The sequence below is a fragment of the Hippopotamus amphibius genome, chromosome 12, assembly GCF_030028045.1.
Source record: "Hippopotamus amphibius kiboko isolate mHipAmp2 chromosome 12, mHipAmp2.hap2, whole genome shotgun sequence".
NCBI lineage: Eukaryota > Metazoa > Chordata > Mammalia > Artiodactyla > Hippopotamidae > Hippopotamus > Hippopotamus amphibius.
The window spans coordinates 103,867,854-103,889,576 of record NC_080197.1 but is presented as its reverse complement, the minus strand read 5'-3'; the positions used below and the strand labels follow the sequence as shown (position 1 = coordinate 103,889,576).

The 21,723-nt window shown below is 49.1% G+C and overlaps 1 protein-coding gene across 5 annotated transcripts in view; it reads left to right on the top strand.

Moving 5' to 3' along the window:
• PPM1H (protein phosphatase, Mg2+/Mn2+ dependent 1H) overlaps positions 1 to 21,723 on the top strand; it is a 238,035-nt gene that overhangs the window by 207,525 nt on the left and 8,787 nt on the right. For 2 of the 5 annotated variants that reach the window (XM_057703288.1, XM_057703290.1), the window contains exon 9: positions 11,855 to 12,006. In XM_057703288.1, the coding sequence (XP_057559271.1) occupies positions 11,855 to 12,006 (152 nt within the window). Of the gene's footprint in view, positions 1 to 11,854; positions 12,007 to 12,109; positions 12,210 to 13,697; positions 13,729 to 17,453; positions 17,564 to 21,723 lie in introns of those variants that run through there. The other 3 variants (XR_009048495.1, XM_057703291.1, XM_057703289.1) reach the window with 3 other exon arrangements.

The following is a 21,723-nucleotide window of genomic DNA, read 5'->3' as shown; positions in this document are numbered from 1 at the left end:
TATCTCTTTACTTACTAACTGGGTGACCTCCAGAAAGTTACTTTACCTAAATCTCAGTAAAAAGAGGACAATAGGGTTGTTATACCCAGGAACCCAAGGAACAAATTAAATGACATAGGAAAAGTACTGAGAACAGAATCTGGTGTCATAAACATTAGCTCGTAGCTCCCATTCTGTCAAGACCACAATCTCACTGGCTGTTTGCATGGAGATCGTGAGTCTGGTGGTGCTTACTGACGAGCACCCTGGGGAACCTGTCCTCAAGGAATTAGAACGTTTGGCCACTTGGAAGGTAAGACTAGCCAGAGGAGAATCAGCCGTCAACCCTGTGCGTCCTGCTTCCTGAGAGACTAGGGGAATTCAGAGAAGGGAGAGAGAACCATCTAATCTAAAGAAGAAGGACAAGATAAGCGAGACCAGAAAAAGAAGGAAGCAGGAACGAGTCTGATGTGAAGTACAGTTTGCCTTACAGCATCCGTGAGCCTGGAGGATGGGCGTGAAGGGCCCTTAGCTGTGTAACCCGGCTGGTTAACGTGGAGGGCCTAGAGCTGGACCCAGGGCAGAGGGTCAGGCCTTCAGCACGGGGAGCAGGATGCTACGTAAACGTGGAGGTGGAAGCCTTAGCCTGAAACAGCACGTTGGGTGGGAGTGCAGGGGTGAGGAGGCGCAGACGGGTTGGCCGCCAAAGAACCAAAACCACATGGCAGTGAGGCTCTGACTGGGGCAGGGACCAGGAAAACAGCTCATTGGAGAGGCATTTCACAAAACAACGTAACCAGAACTGAGGGCACACTTGATTTAGAGGATGAAGCAGGGTGACATTTTTAAAAAATTAAAAATAAACTTCGCTTTTCAGCCTATGAGAAAGGAAGAAAGTTGCTTGTTGGGGTCTGAGGAGGAAAAATAATCTTACGCTTCTTCCCTCTGAGTTTTCTGAACCAATATAAAAAATAGACATAGGAGTCTGGGATGAAAATAACTTTATAGCGAGGATAAAGTTAGACTGGAAAGCGTGGTTTGGATCTAAGACCAAAATGGGCTTTTGACTCCTCACCTCCAGCCCTGAAATTAAACGACCAGCCCGGCTCTCATCTCCCCCCGCAGAGGGAGGCTCTCCTGGCGCGTACTTGCTGGAGGACAGGAGCAGAGGGAGCAGGTGCTGCTCGTGGACCCGTCGGGACCAAGGAGAAAACTCCAGAGGGCTCGCTGCCCCTCCCCCCTCCCCACCAGTCCTGCAGGGAGAGGAGGCCATCGCAGTACAACGCCTTTGTGCCTTTGTTGACTACAAAACACACCATGCTAAACTTTGAGGCTTAACAGAAGAATTTATTATCTTTCATACTTCTTTGCACTCAATGGGCTCAGCTGGGTGCTTCTCCCTTGGGGTCTCTCACGTGGTCCCCGTTGGATGTCCGTTGGGGCTGGAGTCATCTGAAGGCTAGGTGGGCTGGAAGTCCGAAAAACGGCTTTCTCACAGTGGTCGCCAGTTGACGTTGGCTCTCAGCTGAGAGTTGAGCGAGGCAGCCACACACAGTCTCTCCGTGTGGTTTTGGCTTCTCGTGGCATGTTGCATCCGGATTCTGAGAGCAAACATCCCAAGCAGAAGCTACAAAGCTTTTTAAGACCTAGCCTCAGAAGTCCCAGAACATCACCTCTGCCACGTTCTGGTGATCAAGGAAATCACAAAGGCAGGTCCATATTTGAGGAGAGGAGAACTAGAATCCACCCTTGATGGAAGGAGCACTGTGCTTGTACAGAGAGGGAAGGAACTGATGGTCATTTTGGAGGCCTTCTACCATCGCATTCCTACAGAAGTGTCTTCCCTGCTATGAAATCTTGAGGATTAGAGTAATCACCATTTATCTTTCCAGTGCAAACTAATATAAGTTGATGCATTAGTTGTTTACCTAGTTAATTTAGAAATGAAATCTAGTTTGCAGTGTAGAGGCAGATTTACAAAAGATGCTAATTGTTTTGTTTTTTTTTTAATATTTATTTGGCTGTGTCGGGTCTTAGTTGTGGCACGCGGGATCTTTTAGTTGCAGCATGTGAACTCTTGGTTGCGGCATGTGAGATCTAGTTCCCCAATCAGGGAGCGAACCCCGACCCCCTGCAGTGGGAGTCAGGAGTCTTAGCCACTGGACCACCAGGACGTCCCCAAAGGTGCTCATTAATTAAACATAAGTACCAGAGCCCTTCACTCAAACCATCCCTCATTGAGTGCTGGTTGTTACTGGGAAACGTAGACTCTTCTGTGTAGAGAGGAGAGGCCAGATTACAATCAGGAGTCGTTCCTTGTAATCATTTCTCTAAAGAAAGGACCCTCATCTCCCGTGGTTCCAGTAATCTGTTGCAATTTCTTTTCTCATTCCTAACAAACATTCACATTAGTATCTAAGTTTGTATTCATAATTACTTCCATATGTTTCTTAAAGAGAGGTCCCCAGGAAAACAAAGAGTATATCATTCTCACTTACATGTGGAATCTAAAAAAGAAAACAAAATACAGCAACAAAAAAACCAAAACCCAACTCACAGAAAAAGAGATCAGACCTGTAGCTCCCAGAGGTGAGGGTGGGGGAATTGGAGGAAGGTGCTCGACAGCTGTAGACTTGCAGATGTAAGTAGCTGCTAGGAAAGTAACGCACAGCGTGACGCCTGCAGTTACCACTTCTGTACCACATACGGGAGAGAGGAAACCCTGAGAGTTCTCATCATACGGAGAAAAACATTTTCCCCTTTATTCTTTTCTTTTTATTGCATCTATAGAAGAAGATAGATGTTCGCTGGATCTACCAAGATAATCATCTCTCAATATATAAATCAAACCATCGTGCCACGTGCCTTAAATTTATACAGTGATGTATGTCAACTATTTCTCAATAAAGCGGGGGGAGAAAGTTCCCCAAATTGTATAAACTTCAGGCCTTACAAACCCTGGTTCCCCCTGTACAAAGGGAAAATGATGAGTGTCGTCTAAGGATACTTCGATAGTTTACAGCAGTTGTATTTGGCACTTTTCTTTCTTTTCTTTTCTTTTGTTTTTGATTACCAGTCTTATTGAGATATAATTGACATATGAGGTTGTGTAAGTGTAAGATGTGTTATATACAGTTGACCCTTGAACAACAGAAGTTTGAACTGCACGGTCCACTTATGTACGGATTTTTTCCAGTAGTAAATACTACAGTACCACACAGTCCGAGTTTGGTTGAACTGCAGATGTGGACGAACTGTACGCACAGAAGGCTGAGTATATAAGTTATGTGCAGATTTTCAGCTGCGCAGGGGGTCAGCACCCCTAGTCCCCTCGTTGTTTGAGAATCAGCTGTATTGCAAAATGATTCTCATAGTAGTGTTAGCCAGCACGGCTATGACATCACATAACTACCATTCCTTTTCTGTGCTGACGACATTTAAGACTTACTCTTACCAACTTTGAAGTACATAATACAGTATTACAAACAGGTTATGTATATACATTGTATATAGTGTATATATGTATATAATATATATATTATTTAAAATACAGTGTATACAGATTATTTAACTATAATCACCATGCTATACTTTGGACCCCCAGAACTCATTCATCTTTTTTTTTTAATTAATTAATTAATTTTATTTTTTATTTATTGGCTGCATTGGGTCTTCATTGCTGCACACGGGCTTTCTCTAGTTGCAGAGAGTGGGGGCTACTCTTCATTGCAGTGTGTGGGCTTCTTATTACGGTGGCTTCTCTTGTTGCGGAGCACGGGCTCTAGGCTCGCGGACTTCAGTAGTTGCAGCACGTGGGCTCAATAGTTGTGGCTCACGGGCTCTAGAGCGCAGGCTCAGAAGTTGTGGCGCACGGGCTTAGTTGCTCTGCGGCATGTGGGATCTTCCCAGCCCAGGGCTCGAAGCTGTGTCCCCTGCATTGGCAGCCGGATGCTTGACCACTGCACCACCAGGGAAGCCCGAACTTACTCATCTTATAACTGGAAGTTTGTGCCCTTTGACCATCATCTCTCCATTTCTCTCCGCCCCCCTCCCCCGGCAACCACCACTGTATTCTCTGTTCTATGAGTTCAGCTTTATGGGCAGTTTTCTGAATCTCCTCTCTAGTCCCACATCTGCAGCATCTCATACGTCTGCCTCCTCAGTTAGGTTGATGCCCCCGTAAGGGCTCTATGCTCCCCTCCCATCACCACCACCACTTTGAAAGTGTCTGGGGGAGAGAGAATCACACGTTAAGACTGTACGGAACTGCTTTCTCTTGATTCCGGTACCATCTGACCTTACATACAGGAGAGACTTCGTGCCCTTGCCTGTCCATCTGCATCTCTGACTCGCCGGTCTGACTGTAAAGATCACTTGTGATGCACCGTGTGTCATCCATTTGGATGGTTCCTGTTAGGAAGTGTCTTGAGATGTGCTAACCACCTATCTGAACAAAACCAGAGTTTGAAATTTGCTTGGAGATACACCAGACAATCTAGCTTGGCAACTCATGAAATTTGTGGTCACGCAGGGAGAGCCAACCTGAATATTGTGTCAAACATTTCCTCTCATTGGAGATTATTCCCCTCTGATCCTCTCCTGAAAAATAACAATTTCACTTGAATGTTTTGGTTAAACACGGAGTATCTTTTTGTGCATTAATTTATTGTATTAATGCACATAAGAAGTGTTTGAGGAGTTTGATAAAGAATGCAAATCCCTGGAATCCACTTCCTGAAAATCTGAATCACGAGGTCTAGGGTGGGTCCTAGGAATTTTCACGATTTTAGACAATTCTGAAGACCACTCTCTGCATCGCACTGTCATAAGCTGCTCTCCGCTGTGCTTCAGGAACTGCAGTGAGTGCGCGATCCGTCCACGCTCCGGTCCTGGACTGCACGACTCGCTCTTCCTGCCAGCGGCTCTCGGCGGGTGGGTCAGGGCTGCTGCCCCCCTCATCGCCTGCTTGACCGCGGCTCCGCCGAGCCCTGGGCTGCTTGCGAGCAGGGAGCTTGACTCTGCCGCACAGCAGCTGTCCCAGAGCTTCCCAGGGCTGGTTGGGTCTCCTCTTCGAAGGCAAGGTACACGGTAACTTGCGCTCCTGCTCCCTTGAGATCCCTGAAATGCTACCTCTGTGAAGCGCGTCCTGTGAAGTAGCCACGTACCATGGTTATGTCCAGTCCCAGTGGCCAGAAGTAGCAGCTGCAAGAATAAAGAACACTACTGTAGTTGTTTAATTATTTACACACTGGGAGGCCAGACAGCTTACCCTCTATTAATAATTATTCTGGGGAAAAAGCACAAACCAAAACTACCTCAGGCAGACAGGGATGTGTGGTCAGGCTGTGTCCACCCCCCCCCCCCACCTCCTGCGTGGATCTGACCCAACCCAGTCCATCTACGCGGCACCCACGTAATTTCACTCACAGGCTGGGATTTTTTCTGACCCTGACCTCTGCAAATGGACATTTTAATGAACAGAAATGTGTTACTCAGATGACCAACAAGCTAGATTCAAGTCCATTTGCTCACTGATCCCTTCCGTGAGCCTTTGGTTCAGTGGTGAATAGCCGTTGGAGTCCCAGAGAAAGAAGCAGACGATGGGTGTGCTCTCGCCATTAAGGCAATTCCTTCCTCTGGCTTACCTCCCTGAACTGTAAACTCCTGCCCTCAGGTGGAGAAAATGAAAGCCTTACACTGTCGCAGGCAGGCACTTTGTACAACTTCAGACTCTCTCTATACTACCTAATATTTTATCTGGTTTAGAAACTTTTTCCTCTGTTAGATGGTATCCACCCTCAAAAGTCAAATGTTTATTTTGTCTGTAGACTCAAAGAAGAAAAAAGAAAAGCAAACCTCAAGAATATCCTTGGTGCATTTCACATAGAGGATTATACCCACAGCTAAAACAACCAGCTCCTTTTGGGGTGGCGGGAGCAGCCACCATATTTGTCACACACAAATGTTTCTTGACGCATTTGCAGTTAGATGCTCTGAGGTCATGTGGTCAGTCCCGGCCAGGTCTAACTCATCCTGTGATGCAAGAGTCGGGGAATGGTAGAGCCATGAGCATCCCCAGTGGCCACTCTGTCCTAACCCTTCATTTCACAGAGGGAGACGCTGAAGATCTGAAAGGCCTCATCCCTCACCACTCCCCGGTGGAAATCCAGCACTGCAGCCAAACCGCATGACGTAACGCCGCCCTGACACCCCAGCCCTCTCTCTCACCCCCAGGTGTTGGCCCCAGCAGTTCCCGCTCCGTGTGATTCACATGATGCCCAGATTCCTCCTCCCTGACACTCCCCATCTGATGAATCAGTGCTTCTTCATTTCATCTTCCTCTGCGATGCAGAGAGTGGTCAAGAGACTTTAAAATGTGAATGAACGAAGTGATTTTGCGGCAACTGTTGAGGAGCAGAGGTGGGTCTCGAACCCGAGTCTTCTGCCACCAAACCCAGTGTATGTTTTATGGCATCATCTAGGGTAGGTAGAATCACTGCAGAGCATTTGGGTGCAGTCTTGGTGGCCTGCAGAAGGGCAGTATTGAAATCATCTACTTGGGTGATTGCACTGTGACAGAATGTGCTAGAGTTTTATTTTCTTCTGGTACAGGTGCCATATTCAGAGTTTTGCAGGTTGAGTCTTTGGGTTGGTTGGCCACAGAGGGTGGAGAGGAAAAGAATTCGTACTCTTCTTGTTTTCCACTACCTATTGGCAGCCTTTACTTTGGGAACTACCTGGATTTTCTGCCAAAACATGACTAAGAGTCTCAGTCACTGTCATTTTAAGTGAGACTTTTGGAATTGAACCCCAGGTCCCTCGAGCCCACTCTTAACCCATCTCTTTCCACCAGCTAGCTGCTTTCAGATGCATCGTCCTGAGCTCAGAGCCAGTTCCCTTCCACACCATCTCATTTGCTCTTGGTGACAGCTTTGTGACAAAGGTAGAACAGGTGTTATATCTTTCTTGTCTTTTTTTTTTTCAACAGTTTTTTTAAACGATGATTTCGGGGGTGAGAAAATTGAGAGCTGAAGAAATAAATGACTTGTCTCAAGTCCCAGGGCTGGTTAGAAGCAGAGACCTGAAGTGTGCGCTTCTAATAACCGAGGCAGGGAGGCTCTGCTCCTGCAGACAGCCGGGCCTGGGCTGCCGGAGCGCCTCGTCCTACCTCGAGTCCTTGAAAGGGAAAAAGGGGTTGGAGAATTTGCTGAGCTGTGGAAGATATGGAAGCTGTGAGGACATCCTAGAGGAGCAGGCGAGATTTGGCAAAGGGGAAGAATTGATGGATCTTTTTAAAAGCAGCTTTGAGAAGCAGCATCAGCTTACATAGCATGAGCTCTCTAAACGGGCCACCGAAACGTCATCAGAAATAGAGCAAGGAGGCGAACAAAGATCAGACAAGAGCTGCAACAGCAGCCGGCTGAGCGCCGAGTGGAGGCGCCGTATTGAAGAGTCGTTTGTCCCCAGCTCCCCGGTAAAGCAGGGGCCCAGTGACGACAGAAAGGGGGTCTCTACGTGCGCTGGGGGTGGCGGGGAGCCTGTGAGAGCCGTCAGCACGTGGCTCATTCAGGGGTGACCCTTGAATGCCGTGACCCTTGGTGCCCTCGGGCTTCCTCCTGAACCCCTCCGCGCAAGGCTGAGTGTTTCTTGTCTGTTGGCAGCTCCCCTGAGGACAGGGAAGGAAAGGAAAGGGTCCACGACTTCCTTTAAACATCAGCGCGTTACATTTCGGTGACTGCCTGGGAGCATCGGCGTTTACAAGCTAAGACTGTTGAGGCTCCACTAGGTTAGGGCCTCTTCTGAACGGATCTCATAGTTGAATTCTTTTTCTTCCTACCTTCTTCCCATTTATTCTTTGTCTCGGCAAGTATGTTGTGAAGATCTAGTGGGATTTACTCTAGAAAGATATGGCGAGGCCCACAGATGACGTGCAGAATGGGATCTCTGGCCTCTTGAAGTTGAATCTGGGGGGAAGAGAGGGTGACCGGCTCCCAGGGTGTTCACTGTAAGCAGGACGAGGGTGAGTGTCCAGCAAGGGGTGGCTGATGGTGTGGTTAGCAAGTGCTGGGCTCCGTGCTCTGTTCCGGGGGCAGAAACAAACAGGATGACTTAGACCGCGCCCCGGGGCGGCTTGTGGCCTGAGACCCTGTTTTCAAGGTGAGGTTCCCCCACCACTTGAAATTACGCTTGTTTACATAGGCTGACGCCTGAGCTCAGATCTACACAATCAGAATCTTTAAAGGTGGGCCCTTGAAGCTTAATTAGCACCCACCCCAAGTGATCCTTAAACACATTAAAGTTTGAGAATCACTCCTCATGGGGGAGAGACGGACAGGTGAACCCAACTGGTGCAAATAGGTAAATACTGTGTCCAGGAACGTGGAAGGGGCTGTGCCTGCAGAGGACCAGGGAAGGGAGAGGGAAACCCTCGGGCCTCCTGCAGGCTTGCTCTGTGTCCCCCTCGGCCTCTCTCCTTCACCACCCATCTAAACCTGTGTCCACACACTCTTAATCCAGAGGAGAGGCAGGTCCCCGAAAGGAAGGAAAGGGAGGCACAGGATGGGACCTGTGGAAAGTCGCCTCACTTGTTCAGATCTCTGTTCACAGGGTGTCTTCCCAGAGATGCCCGCCTTAACCGCATCTTCTAAAAGGGCTCCTTGTCACTCTCCTTACCCTACCTGACTTTTCCTCAAGCACCTGTCATCTGACGTTGTAACTTAGGTGTGTGTCTACCGCATCTGGTTTAGAGGACTGTGTCACTTTTGTTCACTTTTGTCTTGGCACATAGTAAGCTCTCAGTAAGTGCTTCGTAAAGGGTCCAGGAGGGCACGCCTCATCTCCCCGCTGCTCAAACTCTGTCGCTCGGAGAAACAGCAGGTCTCGGGATGCCCGTGGCCTCCCTCTCCCTTCCTGGGCAGATGGGCATGTGGGAAGAGCCCCTAGGCCGCTGCCCGTGCTCTCCAGACCCCTGTCCCGCAGGGGCCTTTGCAGATCACACGTCTCCCCTCCCAGAGACTGTCTTCCTCATGGCTGAGCCCTGGGGAGCCTCAGAGCACGTTACTTTCAACGTGAAGCTTCCCGGAACATTCAGAAGCTGTTTGAGGAAGTGAACAGGGAGCTCTGGGGAGGCGAGTGGTCTGGTTGAGGGGGGCCGGGAGGGAAGGTCCGGTCTCCGGAGCCCTCTGGAACCCTTTGAAGCCCTCACCACGGGGGAGGATGAGCCTGCAGCGGGATGGCTTGCACTGCCGTCCGGCTTTTCCAAGAGCATTTTCAGAAAATGTTCTGCATCCCAGGTTAATGTATAAGACATGAGTTGTAAGTGGAAAGTTGGCAAAGTCCTTTGGAAATTGGCTAAAGGGCAGGAAACAAAGGGTAGCAGTAAAACAACAACAACAACAACAACAAAACACCTAAAAGGATGTTAATTGGGGAGTGCCTCAGGGAATACGGTTGCAACTGGCTTTTTATTATTTACATAAACATTGCTTGGAGAATGGTACTGAAAGAGATTTTCATGTTGGCTAAGGAAACTGCATTAGAGAGTTGTGTGTGGACACGTGAATGGTGGAATTAGGGAAGGCTTCCATTTATGGAAGGAATTGAAGAGGAACATTTTAGAACATGTTTCTCCACACCCATTGTGTTGGCCAGACTTCCGTTGGAGTAGGACAGCTCCAGCTTAAACAACTCAAACCTCCACACTTTGGGGGCCAGCAGGGCAGGTCCTGAAATAAAACGGATGTTATCTTCCAGCCCTAGAGACCTCTCTTTTAAAAGGAGCTGGAAGGCAGGTGGCATCTCCTGTTTCGCTACCAGCATTACGAGGCTTCAAGCGCCTGACAGCCACATCTCCCTACCTCCCTTCGTAAGAAACATTTTCTATCCTCTGGAGCTCAGAGTATCACAGAAATTTACCGTAGCTATACCCCAATACGCAGCTCTCAGTCTCTCCTAAGCCAAGTTATTGCTGCTGGAAGTAACAACACAGTGAGACAGGACTGGACATTGGGAGCCCAGGGGTGGCATTTGGTATCCTCGCTGTAGCCTCCCTGAGGGGATAGTCCACACAGGCATCCCAGAGGCCCCGGAGCCCTCGGTTTCCTTGTTGCAAACCAGTAGGACTCCTCCGTGCCTTAGACTTCAAAGTGCGGTCCAGGGACCCGCGGCACCACATCACGTGGGAACACGTTAGACATGCAGGCTCTCAGGCCCCACCCCAGAACGGAACTGGAATCTCCGTGTTGGGAGGACCCTGGGCTGATTCCGGCGCACGTTAACATTGCAGACGCATTGCTCTGAGACGCCCAGGAACCAGGATGGTAAAGCAGAGGGGATCTGGTTGCTGCTACAGAGTGAAAATCGAACCACGTTGAGTTCAGTGGCCTGAGGACAAAATTCTGGCATTTGGGACATTCCAGTCCACTGTATAACGCAAGATTCCCCTCTCCTGTTTTCTTTAATTTGGTCTCATAAGGCACAGTGCCTTCTCTAGAATGTAAACGTACCCTGAAGTGCCTGTGCCTTTTGAGAGGAAGATGTTCAAAGCCAGTCTGGTCTCCCCCAGTGCTCTTCCCCGGGCGCGGCCCTCGCGCTGCGCTGGTAGCTAATTGGCGCCGTCTTGTTCACCGGCCTCAGAGGCTATTTTTCATTTGAGCTCATTTTCCAAAACCTCTGCGGGCAGGTGTGGGGCATTTTCTTGTTCCCTGCTGCCGGGTGTAGGCTGTTCGTCCACAGGACCAGCCTTGTGGCGGGCAGGGTGTCCCTGGCCGGGGCAGACCTTCCTGTAACACAGGAGGCTTGGCTGTGAAAGATGTGGGTGTGAACATTCCAGCAGGCCTCTTAGAACTGCATTCTCTCTAGATCCAAGACAACCTGACAGTGACTGTGTGTGGTGGGGCAGGGCGACAGCAGCCCGCCCTGCCCGCCCCGCCCCGCCAATAGGGTAATGAGTTGGGGTTGAGGGAGCTGGAAGGTTGATGAAACTGACCTGCGCTTGTCCCCAGTTCGTCAGGTGGTATCGGCGGGGGCTGGTCTGTCAGATCGGTAGGGAATAGCAGTGAAATCCCAGTGCTTCTCCCCGAGTCCTGCCCAAGTAGGGTGATTTTTATTATTCTTCTTTTTGCTAAAGTCCCTCTGTTCTCCAAGCGTTGAGAGGGTGTTGAAATGGCCAGGTCATTCCAGGTCGTGGAGGTGAGGACCCAGGAGATTCAGACCTGCCCTGTGTCCTTTGTAACACAGGCTCGGTGGGGCGCCTCGCAGCTGCATGCGGCAGCAGGGCGCCGTCCGGCCGTGAGACAGGTCCAGCCCCAGGGGCCTCCGAGCAGGCCAGCCGGCAGGTGTCAGCTGCGTGCATGCAGCAACGAGTGTCTCCTTAGTCCCAAACCAGCACATGCAGAGCGGCCACTGCGGATGCTCGGCCGGCCTACCTCCCCCGACTGAGAGCTCAGCAGCAGGGACGTCTGCTGCTTATCTTTGTGCTTGGAGCACCTGGCGCAGGGCAGACCCTTCGTAAATGCGTGTGGGTGGATGTGAAGAGGAGGGAGGGCCGCCAGCTTCCGGCTGCCGCGGTGGCTGTTGCGAGTCATGGTTCCAGCCACATCTCCGCCACTTCATTTTCAGTTCATTTCTTCCTGGTCAACTGTTAAGGTCTTGGGCTCGTTCGCCGTTGTGTTTGGGGCCCCATGTGTCTATACGGCACGTCTCCAGAGGAGGCTGCCCCGGGCCACCATGCTTGCCGCGTGAGCACGTGCCTTCCCATCCGCACCTGATGCCCCCTGGGCCGGGCAGGAAAAGGGAAGAGAAAGCAGAAGCCGGTCTGCGAGGGGGAGTGATGTGCTCCCGACGTCTTAAGCAGGGGTGTTCCTGTTCTTTTCAGGTCAGAGTCTACGATCTCTCCAGATATGAGCACGGAGCAGATGATGTGCTGATCTTGGCCACTGATGGACTCTGGGACGTTTTATCCAATGAAGAAGTGGCAGAAGCGGTCACTCGGTTTCTCCCTGACTGCGACCCAGGGGACCCTCACAGGTTTGTGCGTTTCTGTGACCGGGGGGCTGCTCCTCGAGCGGCCTTCCACGCGGTGACTGTCGTAAGCAGTCATCGTGCGGCTTCCGTCGCTCATCTGATCTAGGTGGGTGAGTCATCAAACTGCAGAAGGGACGACACTTCTTCCTAGAGGTACTTTCACAGCCAAATGAAAATCCTCCTGAAGCTGAGCCTACATGCAAGGGGTAAAGAATTTGTTTTGTGAGATATTTCAGCAGAATATCTTTCTCACATTCTTATTTCATATCCTCCAAAGTGGGGATGATCCAGTCTGTGATCCTCCGGGTAAAAATGACAGCAGATGCTCCCAGCATTGATTTCCATCTGCTGGAAATGTTCAAGAAACACTGGGAAGGGAGAGAAGGATTAAAGCGGGGATTCCTTATAGCATGATGGCAGTGGAAATATCCTAAACAACCCTACGTGACTCAGAAATTCACAGAAATCCCCTCTGGAGAAAGGCACCTTTCACTTAGAACACCAGGAAATAAGTCACCATGAGTAAAAGCCAGCAGAAACAATAGACAGCAGCGTTGGACCTGTAAATATTATTGGATTTAACAGCCAAAAATTATAAATAAATATTTTAACATGTTTCAGAAGTGTTTTTAAAAGCATTGAAATCATGAATAAGGACAAGAGACTGTAACGTGACTGCACAGGTTTTTAAAATAAGGAAATGGAACCTCGGGAGATGAAACATATAAAAGTAGGGACTATAAATTCAGTGGGTTAAACAGATTGGAGACAGTTGAAGAGCACACTCATGAATCAAAAAGCTGACCTGTGGCTCCGAGAGACAGAGAGAGGGGAAAGTATGAAACGAGATTGAGACAAGGAAGATAACCTAAGATGCTGTAAGCAGAATTGCGAGAGGAAACACTATAGAAAATGGGAAGAAAAAAAAAAAGTTCCAATCCAGAATTGTTGAATGATATTAAACCTAAGATCCAGAAAGCCCAACACATCTCACGCAGGAGAAATAAAGAGAAAATTTTAAGTAGGTATTTTATAATGAAACTGAAGAACCTAAAAAAGATATGAAAGCAGCCAGAAAAAAAGACAAAGCAGATACATAAGGATAGCATTGACACTTCTAACTCATGTTTCAAAAACAATAGAAGCCAAAACAGTGGAGTTCTGTCTTCAGCTGGCTAAGAAAAAAGTTCTCAGTTTTTGGAATTTTTATTTGTAGTAAAAATATCAATAAAGAGGATGAAGTTAAAAGCATTTGGAGGCAGAACGGATTCTTAACCACTGAGCCGCCAGGGAAGCCCGCTGTGTTTCTTTTCTATGCATTTGTTTGTATGTCAGCTATGAGAGGCAGTGGCGTCTAGGGGTTACAGGGATCTAGTCCGATTGCCTGAGGTTAAATCCTGGTTCTGCCCTTTCTAGACTTTACGACCTTTGTGACCTTGAGGAGTTTTCTTAACGTCTCTGTGCCTCAGATCCCTCATATGTAAAATGGGGGTTCCAGTAGCCCTGACCTCATGCTCATACATAAAGTGAAGAGCCTGGTATATAGGAAGCACTGCTGAGTATCTGTTGTTGTTATCTATGTTTGTTGCTTTTTTTATATGTTTCATATATTTCACAACCAAAAAAAAATTCCTTCAGGAAAAAATTAAAGCTATACGTTCTTTTCCTAGAATTGTTTGTATAATTTTTTTCAGGTGCAAAGGAATTGATGGTACTGCAAATAAGGTTCGTTTATTTTAATTTGAATACATTTTTTTTTTTGCTGCTGAGCTTTTAGTTTTAATCTGCATTTTATATCCTGCTTGTTAGCAACATTCTCCTGTTGATTTTCTCTACTGTAATTATTTTTATAAAGCTTTGCAAAGCCATCTGACAGGTATGCATGAAAAGGCACCCAACACTGTTTTTAATCTCTCCAAGCTGGCTTGGTTTTCCTTACCAGCCCCTGTCTCTCCATGGCAACAAATCTGCCCTCCAGCGAGTGGTAACCGGTGGACAGTGCTGTCGCTGGCAAGTGCACACCAGGTCAGAGCAGCTTCCTGGGTCCGTGAGATCTGTGACCCACAGTGGCAGGGCTTACAGGGAGCTCCATGGGACAGAAGGGCAGGAAAGAGAAGGGGTTTGAATTTGCCTTTCAGGGAAGATGGCAAACCAATGCCTCAGAAAGAATCCTGTGTCAGATGGATCAACGAGTGAAAGGAAAAGTTATAAAATGGGCACAGTTTTACTGCTACGAGATGAAATATCTGGCTGGAGATCAGAAAAATTCTGGTTGGTTTTTGAAATCTTGAAACAGTGAGACCTTATGGGGGAACGTATCTTCTTTGCCAAATAATTCCCATTCAGATTCATTTTTTGGGAAATATTAAGGACCTATTTTATGAGCCATGGCCTGCTAGACACTGGGGAAGAATTTGTGAAGACAACAGACCAGGTGCCTGCCCTCTTGGAGTTTAAAATCTAGAGGTTACAAAAGCATAAGGAAGCTACAATATGAGTGACTAAAGAGATAGCACACAGGATGGGCAGGAGAGCTTCCCCCTAGAAGGGACGTCTAAACTTAAGCGTGAGGAGTGAGTGAGTGCATCAGGCAGTGCAAGGTGGGGTGACGTCGGGGAGGCCGTACCTGGTGCTTTCAGGGAACCCAACAGTCAGTAAGGCTGCCTGGGCTTCGTGTGGGGTCGTGTCCACGGATGGGGTGTGAGAGGTGAGCGGGGCAGGTCGTGTGGGACCTCCAGCATTCCCCAGGTGTGTGAATATGAAGATCAGTTGGAGGGGAGAGAGTCTGTGATAACGATGTGGGATCTGCGTGACCCATTCATTCCAATCCACAGTTAGAAAGCGTTGCGGACAATCTGATGGTGGAAATATGAGATGCGGTGTTTCTCTACCCTCTGTGCTCCCTGGTAATGTTATCCATGTGGGGAAATCAGATAAACTTAATTTATTTCAAACTCAGGACGTAGGCATTATGTAAAATGATGTTGTCTTTTTTTTTTTTTTTAAGCTCTTTATTGGAATGATGTTGCCTTTCAGGTGTGTGACGTATTTGCATGTATCTGTGTGATTTGGAAGGAGGGTACGTACCACACTCATACCCAGGCTTAGTGTGTCTCTTCGGGAGGCCCGTGGAGAGCTCCATCCCAAAAGCCACGGCCGCGGGTTTCCTGACAGTGCCCTCCCAACCGGGAGCTGTTCTGATCTTGTCGTGCAAAATAAAACTAGGAGCAGAAGTCGTCCTGATACATTTTAGCCTAAGTCATCATTTCTTTGGTGAAGAAAGGCCCGCTCTCATGCCCTTCCCATGGCTCTGTGAGTTCTTCCTCAGCCAGAAGGATCCGTTTCTCCCCACACGTAGCCAGGGACTGCAGGTTTGCCGGTTTCGTCACGTGAGTGGGGGACGCGGGGGTTCCTGGGTCCAGACCGGAGAGGGCTGACCGGGCTGGCCAGTCATGTGGTAGAAAATGAGAAAGGAAAACTGCACTCCCTAGGGCGGGCTGCCTGAGAGAGAGGAAGGGCCACAAAGCAGCAGGAACCGCAGAGTGTCTCTTCATGTGCTGCTTTGGACGGCCTGTTTTACCTTGAGCTTTGCTGTGTTTGCCCAGTTTGTCTAGACATTCAGCAGGACAAGAGGAGGAGGGCATCAGCCCTGTGACAGGAGGGACTTTTGGGCTTTGCCATCTGATTGTTTGGCTTTTGTTTATGTTGCCTGTAGGTTTTTTCTGTTTCTTCTCCCCTTCGTGGCAGCCGTTCTTGACAAACGGCCAGCATTGTCTTCCTCTGGTGACATCCTTCCCAATAAAAATTTAAAACAGCATCTCCCCTCCAGGACGCATGGTGAGGGAAGAGGTGATTAAGAGAAAGGTGTGTTTGTGAAGTTCTGACCCTCACGCCATCCTCTCTGGCAGAGGTGGGGCAAAAACGAGCTGAATGACCGTCCTGACCCCAGTGGATCTTATTAAGTCCTTTTGCTGTTTGAACTGTCTCAACAGAGGAACTAGAAAATTGAAAGGAGGCTTTGTGGACAGGCCAGAATTTGAGCGCAGTTGCTCTTTTTCCTGGATTATGCCCTGAAGGGCAGCGGAGCTGGGGCCGTGAAATGCACCGTTGATAGGAAATGTACCAAGTTCACATTCTCAAGGGGGGTGGTTGGGATTCATGGAGGCTGGGCTGCACAGCATGTCACTCTCTGTACTGATTCCAGTGAGATGCTCTTAGGAGACCTAAACATCCTGCAGAATTTGGAAGCAGTGCTCAGAGAAAGGCCTGGAAGGGGTTTTCTGAGGCAAAATATCTCGGATTGACTCTCCCGTCTGTAAGGTTGGAAATTTAGTGGTGGGTCTCCTGGAAAGAATATTCAAAATGGAGGCAAGTATGTAAACGTGTTAGGAAGATGCTTAATAATTTGTTAAAAAGGAATAAATTGTTAATATTACTAAAGGAGAAAGGTGGGCAAAGCTGAGTGGACCTCGGGCCGAAGAACAGCTAACCACACATAAAACGTGGCAGGGATTCACATTCCAGATGCCCAGGCAAGCCTTAGCAAGGCTTTTTTTTTGCCCAGTCCTTCATTTCCCAAAAGCTCATCTTGGTAACTGGGACCTGATGACCCTCAGTGCCCCTGCCATGACACTTGAGGGGCTTATTAAGGGGTATTAAACCTGTAAGCATCAACATACTATAAACCCCTTAGAGCATCTCCCTAATGAGAGAGCCCTCTTGATGGTCACACTTCAGGTGTTCTTCACATCCATGCTCTCTTCAGCTCCGACAACTGTGTGCCTTGGAAGAGTTTAATCAGTGGAAAGTTCATAGAGAAACGCCCCCCAACACTGACAGCAGGATTCTAATGCGGGTATTAAGTACTAGTTTGTATTACCTTGATAATATGAAACTCATTTTGGCAAAAGACAAAGGTTCTTTTTGTGAAATCTTTCTGTGAGTTAGCTGAACTAACTTCTGCCTGTGCCATATATATTTTTTTGGATTGATTGATTGGTTGTGTTGGGTCTTCATTGCTGCGCACAGGCTTTCTCTAGTTGCAGTGAGCAGGGGCTATTCTTCGTTGCAGTTCACAGGCTTCTCATTGTGGTGGCTTCTCTTTTTGTGGAGCATGAGCTCTAGGCTTGAGGGCTTCAGTAGTTGTGGCATATGGGCTCAGTAGTTGTGGCACACGGGCTTAGTTGCTCTACGGCATGTGGGATCTTCCTGGACCAGGGCTTGAAGCCGTGTCCCCTGCATTGGCAGGTGGATTCTTAACCACTGCACCAGCAGGGAAGTCCCACCATATGGTTTTGAAAAACTATGCCTCAAATGTGAAAAGGAAGAGTTTCCCCCATCCACAGCCCCACCATCACAGCAATTACAGGTTTTAAGAACAAACTGATCTCATGTTGAAGAGTAGATAAAATCTTCATTTTTGTTTCTTTTGCAATGTGGCGCGTATTCAGATCTGCGGGAGTGCGGATGTCAGCCCACCGTCCTGCCCTCGACAGCCTCTGAACTGCCCACGGCCAGACCCGTCTTTCTCTCCTCGGTGCTGTTGGTGTGGCTGTTCGAGCAGAGCTGTGTGGCCACCTGGCGGGAACATCAGGGCCTTCTGCAGGGCTTGCTGGGGATGATGGAGAAGCAATTGGCCTGTCAGGCCCCCACCTGTCGAAGTGTTGCTGTTTGGGATTTGAACCAAAATGTACTTGCACCCCAGGGAGCAGGTGGTTTCTCAAGGAGCCGGGGCGGAGAGGTGGCCGAGGCCTGGTGGGCGTTCCCACCCTCTCCCGTGGGAGCCGTGGGCTCTCCCCAGTCTGCGGCCTTGTACCTGCGGACACACAAACCCCCGGGGGACGCGACGACAGCGCTGCAGGCAGCGGCTGTCACTGTTCTCGCGTCTCAGGGTACTCTGCTCGCGTGAAGTCCCCGCACTCCAGGCAGGGGACAGAAGCTGGTGGGAGCACCTTCCATGGCTTCAGAGCCAGACAAGGGACGCGGGTCAGCACCCAGCAGGGAGCCCAAGGCGGGCCGCCTCCCAGGACAGGCTGCCTGGTTCCCAGCACGAGAAAGCGCTCCCTCCAGGTTCCCCCCCACCCCCGCACCTACCCAGTCACCACAGGTCCCGGACAGTGTTCCCAGCTCGGGGGAGCTTTTCCACCTCTCCCTCTCAGAGGCCTGCTCAGATGCAGGGAGGACTCCCCTCCGCTGCCAGCACACGCTGTTACTGCAGGGCCTCTGCAGATGGAGGCTGCCTTTTATATGCAAATATTGGGAACCCATTAATTCCCTAGTTCCTGCGCCTCCCCTCCCTCTTGTAAGACCCTGTCTGTACCACCCAAACGGCAAATAAAAGTTCCCGCCCAACTAGAACTGTTGGCTTTAAGGCAGGGTTACAGCCTGAGGCCTGAAATGGACTTATTTGTGACGCTCCAGTGCCGTTTCAGATGTGGTCTTGTGGGAACAGACTGTACAAAAGGTGCGTGACTGCTGGCAGAACTCTTCGGGAGGAGAGAGGCATTTTGTGTCTGATGAGGAAAATGCTTTAGGAAGGATCTCGTTTATTCCGGCAGGAGCTTTGAGGCCTGCGCTGTCCTTAGTCCAGATTCACAAGTTAAAAAAGAGGGGCTCCCAGAGGCGATGGAGTTTCTCCAGAGCCCCCAGCGTGGGCGGTGGTAGGGCCCGTGGCAGCCCAGCCCACACAGGGAGCCCTCCGCACGCCCCACAGAAGAGATGAGAGGACTAAGAGGGGCCCAGAGATGGCAAGGACCGCCGAGACGACGGAGGATTCACCACCTGGCCTCCTTCCACCCTGACCTGAGCGTCAGTGGCCGTGGAAAGAGCCTCTGGCCTTCCTGTGGTCCTTCAGCCCCTCTTCCTTCTCTGCTCGTCTTCCCTCCCCTGCGCACCCCCCTGCCCCCTCCTGCCGGGCCCGAGGAGGCCTCTGCGCCGGGCCCTGTGCAGCTGCCAGGTCAGACCCCTCCCGGCAGCCATCCCTCCCCGCAGAGCTCGGCCGAGCAGGACGGGACGCGTCAGCCAGAGAAGAAAAATGCTCTCAGAGTATAAAACTGGCCTCCCCGGGAGACTCCTCGTTGGGAAGGGGTGAGTGCTCCCCCGAGGGGTCTGAGCCAGCCTGCGGAGGAGGCGGCCGCCCCACAGCCCCTCCCAGGGCCCCGGGGCTCCCGGCCGCCGGCTGTGGTGGGGTCCGCCGCCCTCGGGCCGGCGTCGGCTGCCCCGCGGTCTTCTCTGCCACGGTCCTGTGCTCCCTGTGCTTCCCCCCTGTGTTGTGGCTCACGGCTCCTCCCGCGGCTCCCTCACCCCTCACTCTAGGGTGTGTGTGCCCTTGTGTTCAGCCTCGGCACCAAACTCAGTGGAGCCCTCGTGAAGCAGCCTCGCTCACTGTCACCAGACCAGGCACTCTTGTCATGTAGAAACTGGAGGAGAAATGGGGGAGAAGCAGGCCTTTCCCTCCAGAGAAAATGCTGCTCCTTTCCCTCGGGCACCAGTCTTGATGTAAAGTAACCTTAAAGGTGGTTTCACGCCTGGGCAAGGTGCCCGCCTGACTGAGGGTGCCGTTGAGCTCTAAAGGGGCCACCAGCCTGGCTGAGGTTGGAGCTGGGGCAGAAAACCTTCTCCGAAGAACTCGGTGCCTGGGGTTGTGTTGAGTTGATCGGCTTATGGGGAAAGGTCCCTGTAAGTGGCCTCATTTTACCTAAACACTGTTTCTGGCTTTCAGTACTAGGTCTCCTGTAGCATGAAGGAAACATCAGGAAACTGGTCCTAGAGTTCAGCTGCACTGCTCAGTTACTGCAAGCAGCATCTAGTCAGTGCCTCTCCGTTGTCTGCACAGACCACTCTTCCAGAGGGGGATGTCACATTCACTAGGGAAGGCTGGCAGAGAGAAGTCAGGTGGAGGAATCTGTGCTCCTGGCAACAGCCCTGGAAGAAGCGGCCCCACTCCGTTGGGGCCGGCCTTCCCTGCAGCACACAGGTGATGGCAGAAACCTGATGACCCTGAGGTCCTGTGAGGAGGGGCTGGGTAGGCCCACCACCCAGGGAAAATGGCAGGTTAAACCTTACACCACTCCTGGGCGTGGGTCCTAAGCCAAGAAATTCACCTGAAGCATGTTCTAGAGCTGGAAGAACCCATAGTGTTCCCCAGTAAGGCAAATTTTAAAATCTTTGTAGATAACCCAGGGCACACAGTAAACAACCCTACTGGAGAGAGGCTTCTATCTTACCTGCAAACCTACCCCGAGAGGGGATAACTAGATACAACAGAGCCTTCCCTCACAGCCTCCCCCCCAAAGAAAACCTAATAGAACAGGTTAAGAGAGACTTTAAACGTGTACAGATAGAACCATAAGGTAAGAAGAGGTGGATTTGGAGAGGAACCAAACAGAAATTTGCAATGGTGAAAATATGTCATTGAAATAAAATAACTCACTGAATGAACTGAATAGTAAACTGCTGAAGTATGAATTAGTGACTTGAAAGATAGTACCAAGAGATTAGGGAAAAAAAAACAAACAGGAAAGAGGTTGAAATCTGGAAGGTAAAATGAGAAGGATCTAATAGGAGAAAATGTAAAATTATGGAGAAAATATAAAAAATAGCAGGGAGGCAATATTCCAAAAATTCATGGTTGAGAATTTTCCAGAATCAGAAATATCTTCTCAGTTTGAAGGAGTAAAACTAATTTCCAACCATGATAAACAAAAAGAACTCCCCGTCGTTCTGTCTCATTGGAACTTCATACCATCAACAACAAAATATCAACAATAACAATTTAATAAGCTACCAAGGAGAAAAGACATTTATTTAAAAAATGAAACAAGAAAGACTTCACAACAAAAGTCAGAAAGGATGCAATATTATCGCCAAAGTGCTGAGGGAAAATAATAGTCAATCTAGGATTCTGTACCCAATAAAGCTATGATCCAAGGTCAAAGGCAAAAATAAGGATTTTTGTGGCCCCAAAGCTTGGTGAATGTATCCCTCACCGACCACTGTGAAAATGATTACTAAAAATGTACTTCAACAGAAGGAAGCCCAAGTCCAGAAGGAAGGAATAGACTTCAGAAAGCAAAGAAGTTAGTATGTTGATTTGTTTATGTAAGTATAGATTATAAATTATAATGATGACAAATAAGAGTTTAAAAACAAGGCAAAATTAAAACACTAGGCAATAACATGACAGATGAAAGAAGGCATTCTAAGATCTTTTTATTTTCTAGAAGTACACAAATGTTGATTAACATATATTAAAAATCTAAGCGTAGCTCCTAAAACAACAGAAATAATCACTTTTAAACCAGTAGGGAGAGGAAAAAGGTATTCAAGAAAGCAATCAACCTGACAGAAAGCAAGAACAAAGGAAAGAAAAATAGAAAATACTAAGTAAATTATATGTACGTATGTGTATGTGTGTGTGAATAATGGCAAAAGTAAATCCAGAATATCATTTTTTTACAATAAACAGGTTTAACGCGCATCTTAGTAACTATAAAGGTGAGATTTTATTTTTTAAATTTATTTATTTATTTTTGGCTGCGTTGGGTCTTCGTTGCTGTGCACGGGCTTTCTCTAGGTTGCATTGAGCGGGGGGCTACTCTTTGTTGTGATGTGTGGGCTTCTCAGTGCAGTGGCTTCTCGTTGCAGAGCACGGGCTCTAGGGTGTGCGGGCATCAGTAGTTGTGGCACGCAAGCTCAGTAGTTGTGGCTCGTGGGCTCTAG